This window comes from Bipolaris zeicola, assembly GCF_000523435.1.
Source record: "Bipolaris zeicola 26-R-13 unplaced genomic scaffold scaffold_157, whole genome shotgun sequence".
NCBI classification, from domain to species: Eukaryota; Fungi; Ascomycota; class Dothideomycetes; order Pleosporales; family Pleosporaceae; genus Bipolaris; species Bipolaris zeicola.
In genome coordinates this window covers 17,782-32,444 of record NW_006912206.1, presented here as the reverse complement: position 1 = coordinate 32,444, position 14,663 = coordinate 17,782, and the positions used below count along the sequence as shown (strand labels likewise).

At 49.4% G+C, this 14,663-nt stretch overlaps 8 protein-coding genes across 8 annotated transcripts; 4 read left to right on the top strand and 4 right to left on the bottom strand.

The window, feature by feature from the left end:
• Positions 1-76: 76 nt before the first annotated feature.
• Positions 77-1,527, top strand: COCCADRAFT_103500 (uncharacterized protein; the record flags this gene model as incomplete). The annotated part of the gene is made up of 3 exons (XM_007716901.1): positions 77-832; positions 883-997; positions 1,055-1,527. 3 exons carry the CDS (start codon positions 77-79, stop codon positions 1,525-1,527), a joined length of 1,344 nt encoding a protein of 447 aa, XP_007715091.1.
• Positions 1,528-1,739: 212 nt separating this feature from the next.
• On the bottom strand, positions 1,740-2,885 carry COCCADRAFT_103506 (uncharacterized protein; the record flags this gene model as incomplete). The annotated part of the gene is made up of 1 exon (XM_007716900.1): positions 1,740-2,885. The coding sequence occupies one exon, from the start codon at positions 2,883-2,885 to the stop codon at positions 1,740-1,742; it is 1,146 nt and encodes a 381-aa protein (XP_007715090.1).
• Positions 2,886-4,052: 1,167 nt separating this feature from the next.
• On the top strand, positions 4,053-5,976 carry COCCADRAFT_28531 (uncharacterized protein; the record flags this gene model as incomplete). The annotated part of the gene is made up of 7 exons (XM_007716889.1): positions 4,053-4,201; positions 4,235-4,306; positions 4,364-4,575; positions 4,640-5,496; positions 5,572-5,618; positions 5,824-5,840; positions 5,897-5,976. The coding sequence occupies 7 exons, from the start codon at positions 4,053-4,055 to the stop codon at positions 5,974-5,976; spliced, it is 1,434 nt and encodes a 477-aa protein (XP_007715079.1).
• Positions 5,977-6,880: 904 nt separating this feature from the next.
• Positions 6,881-7,778, bottom strand: COCCADRAFT_103486 (uncharacterized protein; the record flags this gene model as incomplete). The annotated part of the gene is made up of 3 exons (XM_007716899.1): positions 6,881-7,201; positions 7,267-7,349; positions 7,397-7,778. 3 exons carry the CDS (start codon positions 7,776-7,778, stop codon positions 6,881-6,883), a joined length of 786 nt encoding a protein of 261 aa, XP_007715089.1.
• Positions 7,779-8,318: 540 nt separating this feature from the next.
• Positions 8,319-8,889, bottom strand: COCCADRAFT_39185 (uncharacterized protein; the record flags this gene model as incomplete). Its single annotated transcript, XM_007716898.1, has 3 exons — positions 8,319-8,658; positions 8,718-8,768; positions 8,819-8,889. The coding sequence occupies 3 exons, from the start codon at positions 8,887-8,889 to the stop codon at positions 8,319-8,321; spliced, it is 462 nt and encodes a 153-aa protein (XP_007715088.1).
• A 457-nt stretch (positions 8,890-9,346) lies between these two features.
• Positions 9,347-10,747, top strand: COCCADRAFT_103444 (uncharacterized protein; the record flags this gene model as incomplete). The annotated part of the gene is made up of 1 exon (XM_007716897.1): positions 9,347-10,747. The coding sequence occupies one exon, from the start codon at positions 9,347-9,349 to the stop codon at positions 10,745-10,747; it is 1,401 nt and encodes a 466-aa protein (XP_007715087.1).
• A 50-nt stretch (positions 10,748-10,797) lies between these two features.
• COCCADRAFT_103443 (uncharacterized protein) lies at positions 10,798-12,192 on the bottom strand (the record flags this gene model as incomplete). The annotated part of the gene is made up of 2 exons (XM_007716896.1): positions 10,798-11,879; positions 11,916-12,192. The coding sequence occupies 2 exons, from the start codon at positions 12,190-12,192 to the stop codon at positions 10,798-10,800; spliced, it is 1,359 nt and encodes a 452-aa protein (XP_007715086.1).
• A 1,174-nt stretch (positions 12,193-13,366) lies between these two features.
• Positions 13,367-14,461, top strand: COCCADRAFT_103498 (uncharacterized protein; the record flags this gene model as incomplete). Its single annotated transcript, XM_007716895.1, has 3 exons — positions 13,367-13,661; positions 13,794-14,325; positions 14,389-14,461. The coding sequence occupies 3 exons, from the start codon at positions 13,367-13,369 to the stop codon at positions 14,459-14,461; spliced, it is 900 nt and encodes a 299-aa protein (XP_007715085.1).
• Positions 14,462-14,663: the final 202 nt, after the last annotated feature.

Genomic DNA, 14,663 nt, shown 5'->3' with positions numbered 1-14,663 from the left:
ACTTCGTCGTGGGGAACCCCGAATGCAATAGGACAGAAAGAGCTAGTCGCGGAAAACCATGTATCTAACCGCAGCAATGTCATCGCCGCGGAACTACCGAAGGAGCACGCGCCTAGCCCTATCCGCTCTGCTCTTAACATCGGTAACGGCATCGCTCAACGTACATGAAGCCCAGAGTGGCGAGGAAGAAATATATTATCTACCGCGCAGCGCCGTAATTCACGATGGCTTTGTCCATAAGCCGCTTTCAACATGTCCCGTCAAGCCTGGTGGCGTGCAGATGTCGTACACATTTCCATGGACTCACACTCCCTCATGTGTGAATATCCAGCAACCAGAAGGAGCCCCAAAAACATTTTGCGCATACACGAATGTCAACTACAACAATGGCCGCGGTATCAGTTTTGTCACTAGCCCCGAGGTCGCAGCTAGCGTGAGCATGGAGACGTTTGGCATGGCGATTGGTGGCATGGAGGGGCAAATTGGGGAGGAGATGGGTATGTGGGAAGTCAAAGACGCAGGAAGCAAAGGAAAAGGGTTGTTTGCGAAAAAAGATATTGGCGCTATCTTTCCAGGCGAGAGTCTCGTTGTGCAGACGCCGGTTTTGATTGTTGACAAGAGCGCGCTGGAGCCCGAGAGCAAAGAGGAGGTGGAGCGTGTGCTGCTGACGGCGGTGGCGCAGTTGCCTTCGAAATCAAGAAAAATGGCTGTGGAGCTGAGTGGGAATGAAGATGGGTCTTTTGAGGATATCGTCAAGACGAATGGGATTGGATTCACGTGGCCTTGGGTTGACGAAATGCCCAAGCTGCTGAGCGTGACTCCAGAGATTGCTGTGAGTTTTCATGGAGTTTACCAAACGTGCCGGACTAACTTTGATTCAAGCGCATCAATCATGCATGCCGTCCCAACACACTTTGGCGCTTCAACGACTATACACTTACATTCGAGGTGTTTGCGCTCAAAGAAATCAAGCCAGGCGAGGAAATCACACGGAGCTGTACGTGTAAACCCTGCTTGTTCAAAAACCTGTCCAACCACAACTAATATCTTTCAGATGGTTTTGAAAGGCGATCCCATGGACGTCGTGTCCGCTCTCTCGAGGCCAACTTCGGGTTCACCTGCGCGTGCCCTCTCTGCACCGCCTCAGACGAGGAAATCATGGCTTCAAATGATCGTCTCAGCGAGATCAAAGCTCTGAAATCAGTATTACCCTCGGATCCAGATGAAGCGGACAGGACTCTTGAAATATTACCTAGCCTGGTCGAGCAGTTAGAGAAAGAAGACCTGATAGCAGAGCTTCCCTCGTACGAAGAAACCCTGGCGTACACGTATAGCATGTTCGGGGAAGAAGCAAAGGCAAAGTATTGGGCGGGCAGAGCACAGAAGCACTGGGCGGTTGTGGCGGGTAAGGAGAGTTGGGAGCAGAGGCGGTGCGGAGATATGGAACAGGATGTCAAGGGTCACAAGACGTGGAGGACTTGGAAGGGGCTGCAAGAGGAGGATGAGGAGATTGATGAGGAAGAATGACCGCCTACCTAATGTAAGCTCATTTTTAGGTTTCGGTACCCAGCCAGTGGCCGCTCGCCCAACATCACTTACTGCGATCATGCATACATATATTTCAGTTTTACAATTTTTTGCTTTACAATCTGAGATTTTGATGATCGGTGTATATTCAAACATGGAATGGAAGTCGCTGTAAAAATCGCGAATCGCTATGCCAACAAATGACATGAGAGTTACAATGTATCCACACAACCATTACCAGAAAAGAGAATGTCTTCACCAGGAATGTTTTGTTCGTCGGAAATGCTATCAGCTGCAGTCAAAGAATCGAAGTCTGGTATATCTGTTTGGTTGGGGCTAGGAAACTCATTGAAGCTGCTAACGCTATCGACGTTATTGAACCAGCCAGCGTTACTTACACCATCAAAATCCAATGGCTCATAGCCGCCAATAGGATCGACAAAGTCCGCTAAACCGTTGCTGAGACTATGGTCATCCAGGATCGGAGGCGCTCCAACATCGTAAAATCCGTTAGCAGTGTTGAAGTCACTTCCACAGGATGACCCCTCTGCATCGGCATTCCCGCTACCTCCAGCAGCCAGACCAGCCTGCACACCTGCCATCATAGCGCGACTAAGATTAAGGCGATGCATGATCCTCATATGCGATTTGAGTTTGTCTTTTCTTGTAAAAGGGGGTTTGCGGCCAGGAAAGCCCTCGCTACGGTTGCAAGCCGACACGGGGCACCAGAAAGACGTCGTGAGTTCGTGGACTGAGTTGTGGTGACGGGTGAGTTCTTGCAGTCTCCCAAAGGTTTTAGTGCAATCGGGCCAAGTGCAATGGACTCTGTCGCGCGGTACGACGTGCTCAGAATGGTTGGAAGCGGGAATGTCTCCACTTGAGAAATATGATGGGCTGCTTTGAGTCTCATTCCCCCCGAGTGATAGATCAGCGATGTGAGTGTTTTCGTGGTAGCGCATGAGGGTATGAGTGCAGTGGTCTACTTCAGCAATCGACGTAGAAGTTGGGGCGCCAAGAATAGGTGTTGAAGTTACCCCAACGTTGAAAGGGGATGTCAAATTGTTACACAAGGCCAAAGGGTAGCTTGGGATGACAGGATGAGTAGGCCAGGAACTGTTCGCGGTGGCTTCGTTCCCAAATCCAGGTTCGTTATCATGGTTGAAGCTTTGGATGTATCCAGTATCGTCATCAACGATACTGGTAGCAGCCCAGTGAATCTCACCATCAGTAGAGTCGCCCTCATCGTAATTCTGCTGCCCAGTAAAGTCTTGGTAGGTCGGTGGCGTGTTTTGAATGTAGGTATTCGAAATGCTGAATGTTTGACTAGATTTGCCATCTTTTTTCGACAGCCCACTCATCGTTGTAAGATTGATAGAATACAGGATCGTTTGGAAGGCCCTTGGAGCTCTGCTACCTTTAGTCTGGAGAGAGTATTGCAGGCTATTTATGTCAGTTCCGCGGGCAATCAATCTTTTGTCAGGCCTAAGCTTTGGAGCCTTTTGGGAAACTTTAAAACGATAGGCTTTCTAATATCTATGTTCAGCCGGATAGGCCTCATCACTCCTGGAGAATTAGAAAGGGTCCGAAAGGGATCCGTACAAATAGACTAGCGTAGCCGGATCGACGATTGGATGCCTGACATGAATGGGCTATGTTCGGTATGGTTGCGACTGTCAATCCGACGGGCTCACGACGCCCGCTACTAGCAAAAGTTCATAAAAGTTTCAGTCTGTCATGGTCTTGTGAATGAGAATGCCCCTCGATTGTCTGTTTTAGCTTCAAGTCGTAGCACCTACACGTTGGCGATGCAGCTCACCATATCACTCAAAATCAATCAATGGAGAGTATCGTGTGCCAAGCAAAAAGTAAAACAAAACGTACTTCCGTACGGTCGGGGAAAAGGTCGCCTCGCCGAGCGAACGGCCGCCAGGGGCTCTTGCTTTGCATACGTGCTGGGACTTGGCACCCACTCGGTGGACAACAATTTCGGGAGTCATAGATAACATGTACTTTGTAGGCGATTTTCGCCAGCCGCCTACACCTTTAAAAGATCTCTACAAATCTCAAGACGATCATTTAGAGTATAGTAGAGATAACACGCTTTAAAAAGTATTGTTATTTCTATACTATAGCAATATTTCAAAGGGCTGAAGTTGCTAGCTTTCTAGCGCGTTATCGATTTTAATAGGGTGGCGGCGTGCGCTAGGTCGGTCCATTTCCACCGCGCGGGATCCTATATAATACACCCTGGGGAAGCGCTAACTGTAATGGGAGACTGCAGGACCATCCCGGGTGCCCCATGAAACCAAAGGTCCGCAAAGGTTCTTGTGTAACCGTGATAAGGGGTAAACACCATGAATATAATATTCGCCTTTGATCTCTTCAACTTCCGACAGCCCACCTTTCCATACACCTTAAGATCTTTGAACCAGCTGTACGCACAAGATTTCGTAAACCATTCAACTTCTCACTTGGATTGATACTTATATATCGAAACCCCACTTTGTGCTAGCCTACCTCAAATCATGGCATCAGTTAACGATTTACATGCTGATTCCGATACATATGCGATGGATATAGTCCCGCCGCACTTTCTTACTATAAGCCCAGCACAGGCTTCAACAGCCGGGCCTGAACTCAGCATTGAACCGTCCACTCCAAAACGTATTGGGCGGTGGGAATGAAATCAATATGAACGTTTCATTAGGTTGAATTACCACCGCATGGAGCTGAAGGAGTTGCGCAAACTCATACTCAAGGAGCACAGTTTTATCGCCAGGTGAAGAATCTTTTGATGTGCCGACAGCTGATAGGTTTTATTAACAATTTTGATCAGCACTCAGCAATGGAAGAAGGCGCTTTCGGGGTGGAACCTGTCCAAATCAATCCCGAAGTCTGTCGCAAAATTCATTAGGAAGAAGACATACCTCCGCCAGATCAAAGCAGGAAAGAAAACGTCCTTCAGATACCGTAAACAACCGGTACCAAAGGACAAGATCAAACGGTACACGCAGGGATATGCTAGTGAGGCCTTGTCTCCAATCACATGTACGTGAATCCACTATATGCTGCGTCAGCCTACGATGATATTTTTATTGACGTTTGACAACAGCCTCGCCTTCCAATCTTACGTATAATACTTCGAAGTCCTCCAATACGAAATATGTAATTCCGGTGAACCAGACCAATCCAAACGATATGGCAGTAAGGTCAGAGTTTTATAATGGCCAGGATATCGATGATTTCCTTACAGTTTGTCGAAAGGCTCAAATCCTCACCAAGCATGGAAATTATCCCAGTGCGAAGCTTGCTTTCATGGAGGCTTTGGAAGGACTAGAAGCCCTATTCGGCACTGTGCACAAGATCCCCGTCCATATCTTACTTGTCTTTGTTGACGCCGCCATCAAGAACAAGGACTTCTATGGAGCTATGGAGCGACTCTGCAAGTCCTACACTCATCACCAAGAGCTGCTTGGTGACAATGACAAGAATAATTGGCTGAGCTTTGCTCGGCTGGGCTTGATATACGACGCAGAGAAAAAATATGGCCAAGCCCTGAAAACATTCAGTGCTGCAAGAGATGGTTTACGAACAGCATCCGAGACCAGCCAAGAAGACATGTTCAATCTGACCGTTGATTTGAACCTTCAGATCTCCTACGGATACCAAAAATTAGGCGACTTCGAATCTGCTGAAAAGGAGCTGCGGGATCTGATCCGGCAAGCCGAAGCGTTAGGGGACGCTTATCGAAATCAGATCGCCTACTTCAAGCATCAACTCGCCCATCTCTATAACAACGACGAATGGCATCGGGAGAAGGTTCCGTTAGGCAGTGCGGCTCCTCCAAGACAGCGTGTGGAAAAAATTCTTCCAGAGGCTATCCATGACTACGCTGGCACCTTTAGCGAATGTCCTTATTTTCTGTGTTCATTAGAACAGTTGCGAACATACTATGAGACCACAGGTGAAGTACACAAACTAAGCCCCTGGTTTACACGGATCAAGTAGCTAGGCGAGCAGGAGTGGCATAACTACCTAGAACAGTACAGAAGGAAAGCTATCACTCTCAACCCTAACACTTATGCCGCAAGGTATAGTTGGAAGATTAGAAAGCAGATCGCTACTCCTCCTACTAGTAGAGAAGCCTCTAGCGCTTTCTTTCAGCTCAAGCTAGGACACTGCTATCTAAGAGATTTCCTCTTCAAGCGAGGCAAAGTAGACTCTAAGGTTTGCCCCTGTAACTATAGAGCGACTCAAGATCCTGCACATATCCTACTTAGCTGTACGCTATTTCAGGAGGCCAGAGCAAAGATGTAAGAAGCTAGCAGGGACCCCCTATCGCTAGCTTTCTTACTACACACAAACACAGGCATACAAGCCACAACTAGCTTTATCAAGGAAACTAAGGCTGCAATACAGACTTGGTACAAAGGAAACCTTGAGAACTAAGGCAACACTCATAGCAGGTGCCCTTGTCCTACACCCACCTTACCTATCTCTTCTACCCGCAAGACCCCCTACTACCTTTCCCCACACTAGGCTACGAGCCTCAACTCGATTTAGATAGCCCCCTCCCCTAACTACACCAAATTGATAGCACTACGTAGATACTTGTAAGCCTCATCAGCTTGTACGTCTTATATAGCCTTCGGGCTGACACAGGACATTAACCAATAATAATAATAATAATAATAATAAGCGCCCTGGTCACGGAAAAGATCGAACCCATCCTCAGCACGGCCCGACCGGCAGATGGAACACGTATTGACAAGTACCTCTAGCTGATGCATGGAGCAATATCTTCACTGTGGCGACTTTGCGAGTACGAGAAAGCTCATTGGTGGTTGCATTGGCGTCAACAACAGATTGAGAACTTAGATTCAAAAGGATGCTATTCTTTCGAGGCACTATCCAACCTCATGTTTCACGCAAAGTGTTATCTCGATCGAAGCATGCCCCAGTTTGCGGAACCATTGCTTGAGAAAGCTCAGCAGATAGCTAGGCGTATTCTACCCTCTGGCCATGCTGTCCACAAAACCATAGCTGAGACAATCATTAACAAGGCTTGGACGTATGGGACATGCAATTACTGTCTTGTCAACTCACCAGAACCCAGCTTTCAGGCTTATTTACCTCCTTCTATGTTTTCTACCTGTTGAAACCAATCCAGTGATGATCTAAGCACTGTTCACAACATCTGATTTTTTTACGGTTAGTAATTTGATCTTTAAAATGTAACATATCGTCATGTAAGGTTATGTGCTAAATAAAGTGAAGACAGAGAAGGATTTGGATGCAGAAAAGAGTTGTATTGATAGTTGATTCTACCCTTCAAGGCATAAGAAAAACTACTTCAATCATCAAAGAACTTGCCTTCCCCTTGGACACTATCTACCTTCCAAACATGCACTTCACTTTCCGTCTTCCCCCATCCTTCATCATTTGCTGACTCATTCAAGGTCGTCTCCGCATCACTCTTGATCCTCTCTAGTAACGACTCCTCAGGCAACTCCGCAAACTCATGAATAGCCACCCAAGTCGATGGCTCAGGCTGCGGCTCGTCAGTAGCAGGTAGCCCCTTCAAAGCGCGAGACTGCGCATTCGTCCTTGCATACACCAACTTAAAACGTAGCGTACGGATATAATGCGGTTCTTTCGATATCATAGCCGTTTGCTTCCACCCAAAACCGAACATCAGCCATCTTTCAATATTTTGCAAGAAAGGACATGAATTCGTACCTTCTCAAAGAACTCCATCACCTTTTCCTCTTCAGGCTCCCCCTCCGGTCTAATTCCAGCAGTAACTATAAATTTTGCTCGCCCTACCACGCTCAGCACACACCTCTATTGTTTCTCGTAACGCACTTACCATCTCTCTTCCTCTGCGTCGCCCCCCTAAACCCCAAATAACTAACCTCGAAATTGGCAAGATCATATATCAAGCCACTCCCCGGCAACTTCTCACTCTCCACGCTAATCCCTCTAAACTTTTCGCTTTTCGTGAAAGCTAGATCAGGCATGGGGTAGCATACCAAAAACGGGGTTGGGTTGCGCGAGTCGCCGATGGGAGATGTTTTGGAGACGTCGATGTAGCGGAAGGCGTTGTTGATATCGCGGCTGGAGAGGACATCGGGGATGTGCTCGGTGTCGTACCAGGTGAGGTAGGTGGATTCGGAGAGGAGGGGGTGCGAGGCGGGTGAGATGCGGGAGCGGACAAAGAGGACACCGGGGCCGGAGATGGGGTTGTGCATTTTTGGAACGGTGGTGGGAATGGGTTTGGGATAAGTGGGCTCGTGAGAGAAGTGTCAAATGTAAGCAGGGGAGTCACTGGGGGTGTCGTAGATCTTATGATGAACGCCAGAAGCTGAAGACTATGATGGTAGCTGAAGACTATGATAGTAGCTGAGGTCCGGATATGTACTGCCGGCGCACGGATAGGTACTGTACCCCGCTTCTGGTACTACCTGAGATAAATTCTGCCATCATGAAGTTCAAGTATAAAGGTTGAGGATGTAAGGGAACCTCAGATGAGAGGAGATGAGAGCACATCTCCATCGCGGGCGAAAAATTCCTGATTGAGACATGTTCGTATGATAACTAAATAATTCAAATCCATATTTCCACTGTCAACATATAGGGTGTATTTAATTTTTCGATCTTCTGCGACCAACCCCTTCAAGAGGTATAGTGGAAGTACAATACAAACCATGTACTGGATGAAATGAGCAGGCCAATGATGCGTGTGACCCTAGCCATTCAATTGGCTTAGTCTCCTGACGCTTTGAAAGGGCTCAAAGCTTCGGCTTTTCTACTACTAACTTCTCGAGACCCGTCTTAAGTGCCTCAGTCATGCCATCCTTTCTCGGCCGCCTGCTCTCGCGGTCAACAAAAACATGGATAAACTCTCCAACTGCCTTGACCTCTTCCTGACCCTGTTCAAAGACGCCAATCTCATACGTGACAGAGCTCTTTCCCAGTTTGTTTACCCTCAAACACAAGTCAACGACTGCAGGGAACTCGACTGGAGCAAAGTAGTTGCAATGGGAATGGACGACAAGGCCGATGTCGAGAGACGTTGGTGGGTGCAGTGCGCAGTGCTTAATCAGGTATGTGTTGACAACAGAATCAAAGCTTGTAAAATGTCAGTTGAAAAGAACTCTATAAGCACAAGCGACTCGTGAGAGACATGCAGGTAGTAGTAGACGCTGTTGTTCATATGGTGGTACATGTCATTGTCGCTCCTTGGTGCGGTCAGCGTTGCATTGGACAGGGGCACAGCAAAACAACGGACCATCGCGTCCTGTACTCGAGCGAGAAGTTGTAGTCACCGCGACGACGCGACTTGAGTACCTCGAGAGCCATGAATAATATCAGTGGTGCGGTGTTGAGGTGAAGCAGTTCGCGGTCGTGTCCAGTGGTCAAGACTCGGCCGTAGCTGCCATTGAGCCTCGGCTCGTTCACGCTGGTCACAGCTGATGGCGTCGGATACATCCGACATCCACCCGATTTGTATCAGCCATAACTCGATTTCTATCCCGCCTAAATAGCTCCCGTCTAGTTGTATCGGAAGTGGCTGATAGCATGAATGAGGTCGACTGCTGCGCCACCCGACGCGGTCGGAAGTGGCATGTGATTGGCCGGTCATGATGCTCACCAGCCACATTGTGCTGACCCCCACGTCGTCCCAAGTGGTTTTTTTCGGTACAGACATTCAACCCCTCCAAGCCCCGCGATTCTGGCGCCGTCTCCACGCATCCTCGCATTCCTCGCCTCCAAGGGCCGCCTGCCCGTCGCCCACACTCGCCCAGGCTCACCCTCCATGGCACTCGTGCCTTCTCCTCCGCGCGACAAATATCCGCCTCTGCCTGACGACAAGTTTCCGTGGAAAGAGCCGCCACCCGTGGCCATTACACCCTGCGATCCCTGGCCGCCGCCATACTACCTCGAGGATGGCCTGCGCAAGGTGACGCCTTACCACTACACATACAACACCTACTGCAAACAGCGATGGCGGGGCCGTGAAATCCTAGATATCTTTGCGAGCGAGTTTCGCGACAGACCCGCCGAGTACTACGAACAAGCCATCATCGACGGCCGCGTCGTTGTCAACGGCAAGCCCGTACCCAGCACCAAGACAATTATCAACAACGGCGATGTCATCTCCCACACGCTGCACCGCCACGAGCCGCCCTGTACTGCCCAGCCCATCGGCATCGTTCACGAGGACAATGACATGATTGTCATCAACAAGCCCGCGGGCATGCCAGTCCACCCCGCCGGTCGCTACAACTTCAATTCCATCATCGAGATCATGCGCGCTGATCGGGGATACGGTTGGAATCCCCTACCCTGCAACAGACTTGACCGCCTTACCAGTGGTATCATGTTCATTGGAAAACACAAGCAGGCTGCAGAGGACATGAGCGCGCAGATACGAGGGAGAACTGTCAAAAAGGAGTACATCACACGGGTCGTCGGTGAGTTTCCAGAAGGCGAGATTCTGTGTGAAAAGCCCATACTTCAGATTAGCCCCAAGCTAGGTCTCAATCGCGTTCGCGCCAATGGCAAGGAGGCAAAGACAGTCTTCAAGCGACTTGCATACTATCCGCCGAAAGACGATGGAAACAACACCCAAGAACAGGAGGGCGAGAAGGGTCCTGATGGACAGCCATGGAAGAAACTCCGGGGCTATTCAATCGTGCGCTGCTTCCCCGTGACGGGCCGGACTCACCAGCTGCGCGTCCACCTTCAATTTCTTGGTCATCCCATCTCCAATGACCCCATATACGCCAACCAGCGCGTGTTTGGACCGTCTCTTGGCCGTGGGCAATCCGAAGATGAAGACGACGAAGACATCATGTCACGCCTCTCGCGCATGGGCAAAGAAGAAGTGGCCGATGCAGTTGCCTACCACGATGAAATGGTCGATGCATACAACAAACGAAAAGCCGAACGTATGACGGGCGAAAAGTGCAAAGTCTGCGATACAGATCTGTATAGCGACCCAGGCGTGCATGAGCTCGGCATCTATCTCCATGCCAGAAGATATCGATGCGAGGAAGGAAAGTGGGACTATCAGACTGGGTTGCCTGATTGGGCACTCCCGCCACCTGGCTATGAAGGCCCTACTGAGGGTACTGAAGAGAGTGATCCCTTGGCTGTTGATTTGAAGAAGTTGGGACTGGAGGACGAAGAGCCTAAAGAAAAAGTCGAGACTTGATAGAAAAGTTATTAGATTAAGATACCCCGCAATGCATTCTCATTTGGTGATTATTCCTTTTCACTCTCCTCACTTTCATCTTGATCTTGTTCTTCATCAGCCATACTCGTCTCAGGAGTGCCTTCTCTTTCCCTTAGCTGAGATTTCAATCCATCGAGAATAATCGTCATTCTCGCCTTGAGATCAGCATTCCAAACCAAACTAATCTGGCTCTCCATTTCCTGAATCTTCTTCCGCAGCTCCTCCGCAACCGCATCTTCCTCTTCATCCTCATCCTCGCCATCCGCAGTCCCAGGTCCATCTTCCACCTCAATCCCTGCACCAAACGCATCCGCAAAATCCACCGCCATCTTGCGATTCGCAATGGCGAAAACAACTTCTCCAATTCTAGACCACGTCTCCATGGCTCCATCTTTACTCTTCTTCCTACCCCCGGCCACACCCCCATCTAGCACCCTCTGAAACGCCTCCGCAACATCCCTCACCGGATTCCCATACGCGCCGCACCCCCAAGCACCAAGCACCAACCTACTCACTCCCTTCGACTCCGCAATTCTCAACACGCCTCTAATCTTTCTCTCCACAACCTCTCGATCCTTCCTCCCCAGCCTCTTCTCCTCATCTTCTTCCCCCTCCAGTTCCGGAAACCGAAGCATACCCGCCGAAATAACATCGACGTACCAGCGCTCCGTGGGCGGCAATTCACCGTGGCTATCGCCCAGGGGACCGGGGTTCCGGAATACGAGGACATCGGGGGTGTAGATGCCGCCGTATTCTGGGAGGCGGTAGTATTGTTCTTTGAGGGAGGGGAGCAGCGTGGTGCGGGCGCAGAGGAATTCTTCTTGCGATGTTGCGCCGAGGGAGACGCCACCACCGGGACGGAGGGGGGAGGCCATGTTGAGGATGCATGTGTTTGGGGCTTTTTTAGAAGGGGGTTTGGAGGGGGAGTGGGAAAGGAGGAGCGCGGCTGTTAAAGTGTCGGTTGTTATTATGCGGATGGTGCGGGATTTTGGGAAGGAAGATGAGGGAATGGGGTGTATGGTGAGGTTTAAGAGGCCTTCGTCGAGGGAATCATTGCGTTTGCGGTTTTTGCCTTTTGACAAGGTCTTGGTTCCGTCTCTTTTTCCTTCGCCTGCGGCTGTGGCAATGTCTTCATCGAGGATCTCACTGCCTTTGGCTTTTCGGCGCCCTTGGCCCTTTCTCTTTACGTATATTGCGTTTTCATCGCCTTCTGTACGTGTGCTGGTCGGGCCTGGTCGTCCTGATGCTCCATTGGGGCCCGGATCAGCGATCAGTTCGCTGCCGTCTACACCCCGTCTTGCTCTCGCATTCGATGCCAGAAGCGCAGGCACCACTTTGTTGATGATGTGGCGCGCCTGTTTGGCTCGGATATCTTTGCGAATCGCGGGTGGCGCTAAACCCTGGGATTTCTCCGTGCGGCCCATTTTGACACACCGTTTGTGCTTTTGTTTACGACCTAGTCCCTGGGAATCAGGAACAGGATCTGTTAATGGAATGGTCTGGAAAATGGAGGGAAATTGGTTGGGAGATATTGATTGGGAATGTGGCAGGTGTGGTTTGGAGAGTACTATGTTGGTTGGGTGCGGAAATGCGGCTATGACGTTTACAGTAGGTAGGGTGGAGCTTGCTCGAACCTCACTTGGTGAACCCTCTTGCTTTTTGCCAACGGTGTGTCAATGGTGTAAAAGCTGTTGTGGTTTTTTTTTAGGTGGTGACGTTGCATCTACTTTCAACGCTTGACTGAAATTACTTGAAGTAGAAACCGAATTGGTGCATTTTTGGCCTAGATTACAAGGTCGAATGGATACCTCGTTCCGTAGCTAGCGGCTCGCTTGCCTCAACAACCATTACCACCATTGGCTAACGTTCTGTTGACATTGTTTCGTTTCAATCACTGTTTCTAGACTCTTCCAACGATCCTCTGCATTCAATGCTGAGTTGAAATTGCCTAATAGGGAACCCATTGGGCGAAAACCGGGTCTAGACCAGACCACCCTTACCTAAACCGCCACTTTGCAAGAAAATGGTCCACTTGCTGGCTATAGGTGAAAATTTCTAAATACTATCTTCTGAATAGTGGCTCGTATGTCTCCAGTATTCTTCGTCACTTTCAGCTCAGTCCAGACCCACTCAGGCTGTGTTATATAGGCCTTTGCATGTACACAGACGTACAATTTTATGTAGATCTGAGGTACTGTGGAATTCCTGGTGCAATCGGGATCCTTCAACCAAGAAATCTTTCGACCAAGTTTGTTCACTCGACTTGTTGAAGGTTGTAGCGTCCTGTCTGAATACTGGACAACCATATTGTGAGTGGTCAGCACTCATGTCAATGTTATGTGGCTGTAATATTGAGTTTGATTGCATACATACAGGTCCCTTGAAACCCACCACGATGCCGTGACTGGCTACATGTCCGTGGAAGTTCATTTTGATGATGGACAATCGACCCAAAGATACCTCATCGCCAATCCCCTAGTATGCTGCTTACACATATATCTACATCATATAAAATGTCGATTCCTCTTTCTCAAGTAGAGAAGCTTCGAAACTCACCTCAGGTATACAACAACGTGAGTTTTGTACTAACTGAGCAACATGTCTCCCCTCCAACAGCTTCTTGTCTTTGGTGCTGCAGTCTCGACTGTCCTCGCAGCGCCCGCCGTTCCCAACACTGAGCGTGCATGCGAGCCCCTGCCCCATGGCCGCGGTCGCATCCCCCAACCTGATACCGCAGAGGCTTTCCAATCCTTTCCTGCCTTCTCGCTAGCAGCTACTTCCGCAACTACGCCCGTTGGCTATGTTCAGGCATATTCCAACCTGGTCACTACCTTCAATGAGCCCTCTCAGTTCATTCGCTACACTGACTTGGACTCGTATGATGTCAACAAGTGTAAGTTAGCACATCGTTCTTACTAAACTAACGATTCCTGCACTGCAACATCTTATAGCTAGCATAAGCCTTAATTCCTCTTCAGTCAAATTTGCAAGCAAAAATCTCTTTCATCATACTGAACTTCTTTAGGTGCTGCAGAATGTGGCAAAGATGACAAATGCAACATATTCGGCATCTTCTTCGAGCGTTCGCCCATGTTCAGGCCTGGCCCCAAATGCCCCAATCCCCCCTCCAGCGCTATGATCAAGTGCACCCTGTGGTCCGGCACCATCTCGCCCAAGGCCGGCATCAACAATGGACAGACCCGGGAGAAGTTCCGTATCGTCATGGCTGGTTCTAACGCGTATGTCAAAGACATTACTTTTAGCAACAAGAAAGATGGTTCCTCAAACATCCTCAAGAACTGGGTTGTAGAAAAGTACCAAAATGGCGCTGCTATCCAAGTCCCTCTTGACTGCAACGGCGTAGACACCTACATGGGTGTGGCGGCTTGGCGCGACGGTAAATTTGATGCTCAGAGGTGCCTTGACGCTTGCAAGGTCGCTGGTGATACTGATATCCAAAGCCGCAAGTGCCGCTTCGTCAACACCTACGTACAGCGCCGGAATGGAGTCCAAGTTTCTCAGCATTGCGCCATGTTCTCGGAGTATTGGCCCGCCCCGTAAGTATTTGCCGAATGACTCTTTAAACATCCGTTGAAGTCAAAGATCTGACACTCTTACAGCTTCGCTACAAACCTGGGTCAACGCCGCGGTGATGTTGAGATCTCCGAGACGGATTCTTATGGGTATGTCTAATCACTGATATCCTGTATTATCTATAGTTGAAGATAGAGACTAACTTTGTGACCAAGGCTCCGCCGAGTCGAAGTAAAGGGTACTGCTTGCTACAAATCCAAAGATCTCCCAGCTCCTGTCTCTCTACAGTCTAGCGTTGTACCAGTCGTATCCACCCCCACTTCCATCTCCGCTGGTCCTTCTCCCTCGAAGCCTGCTGCTC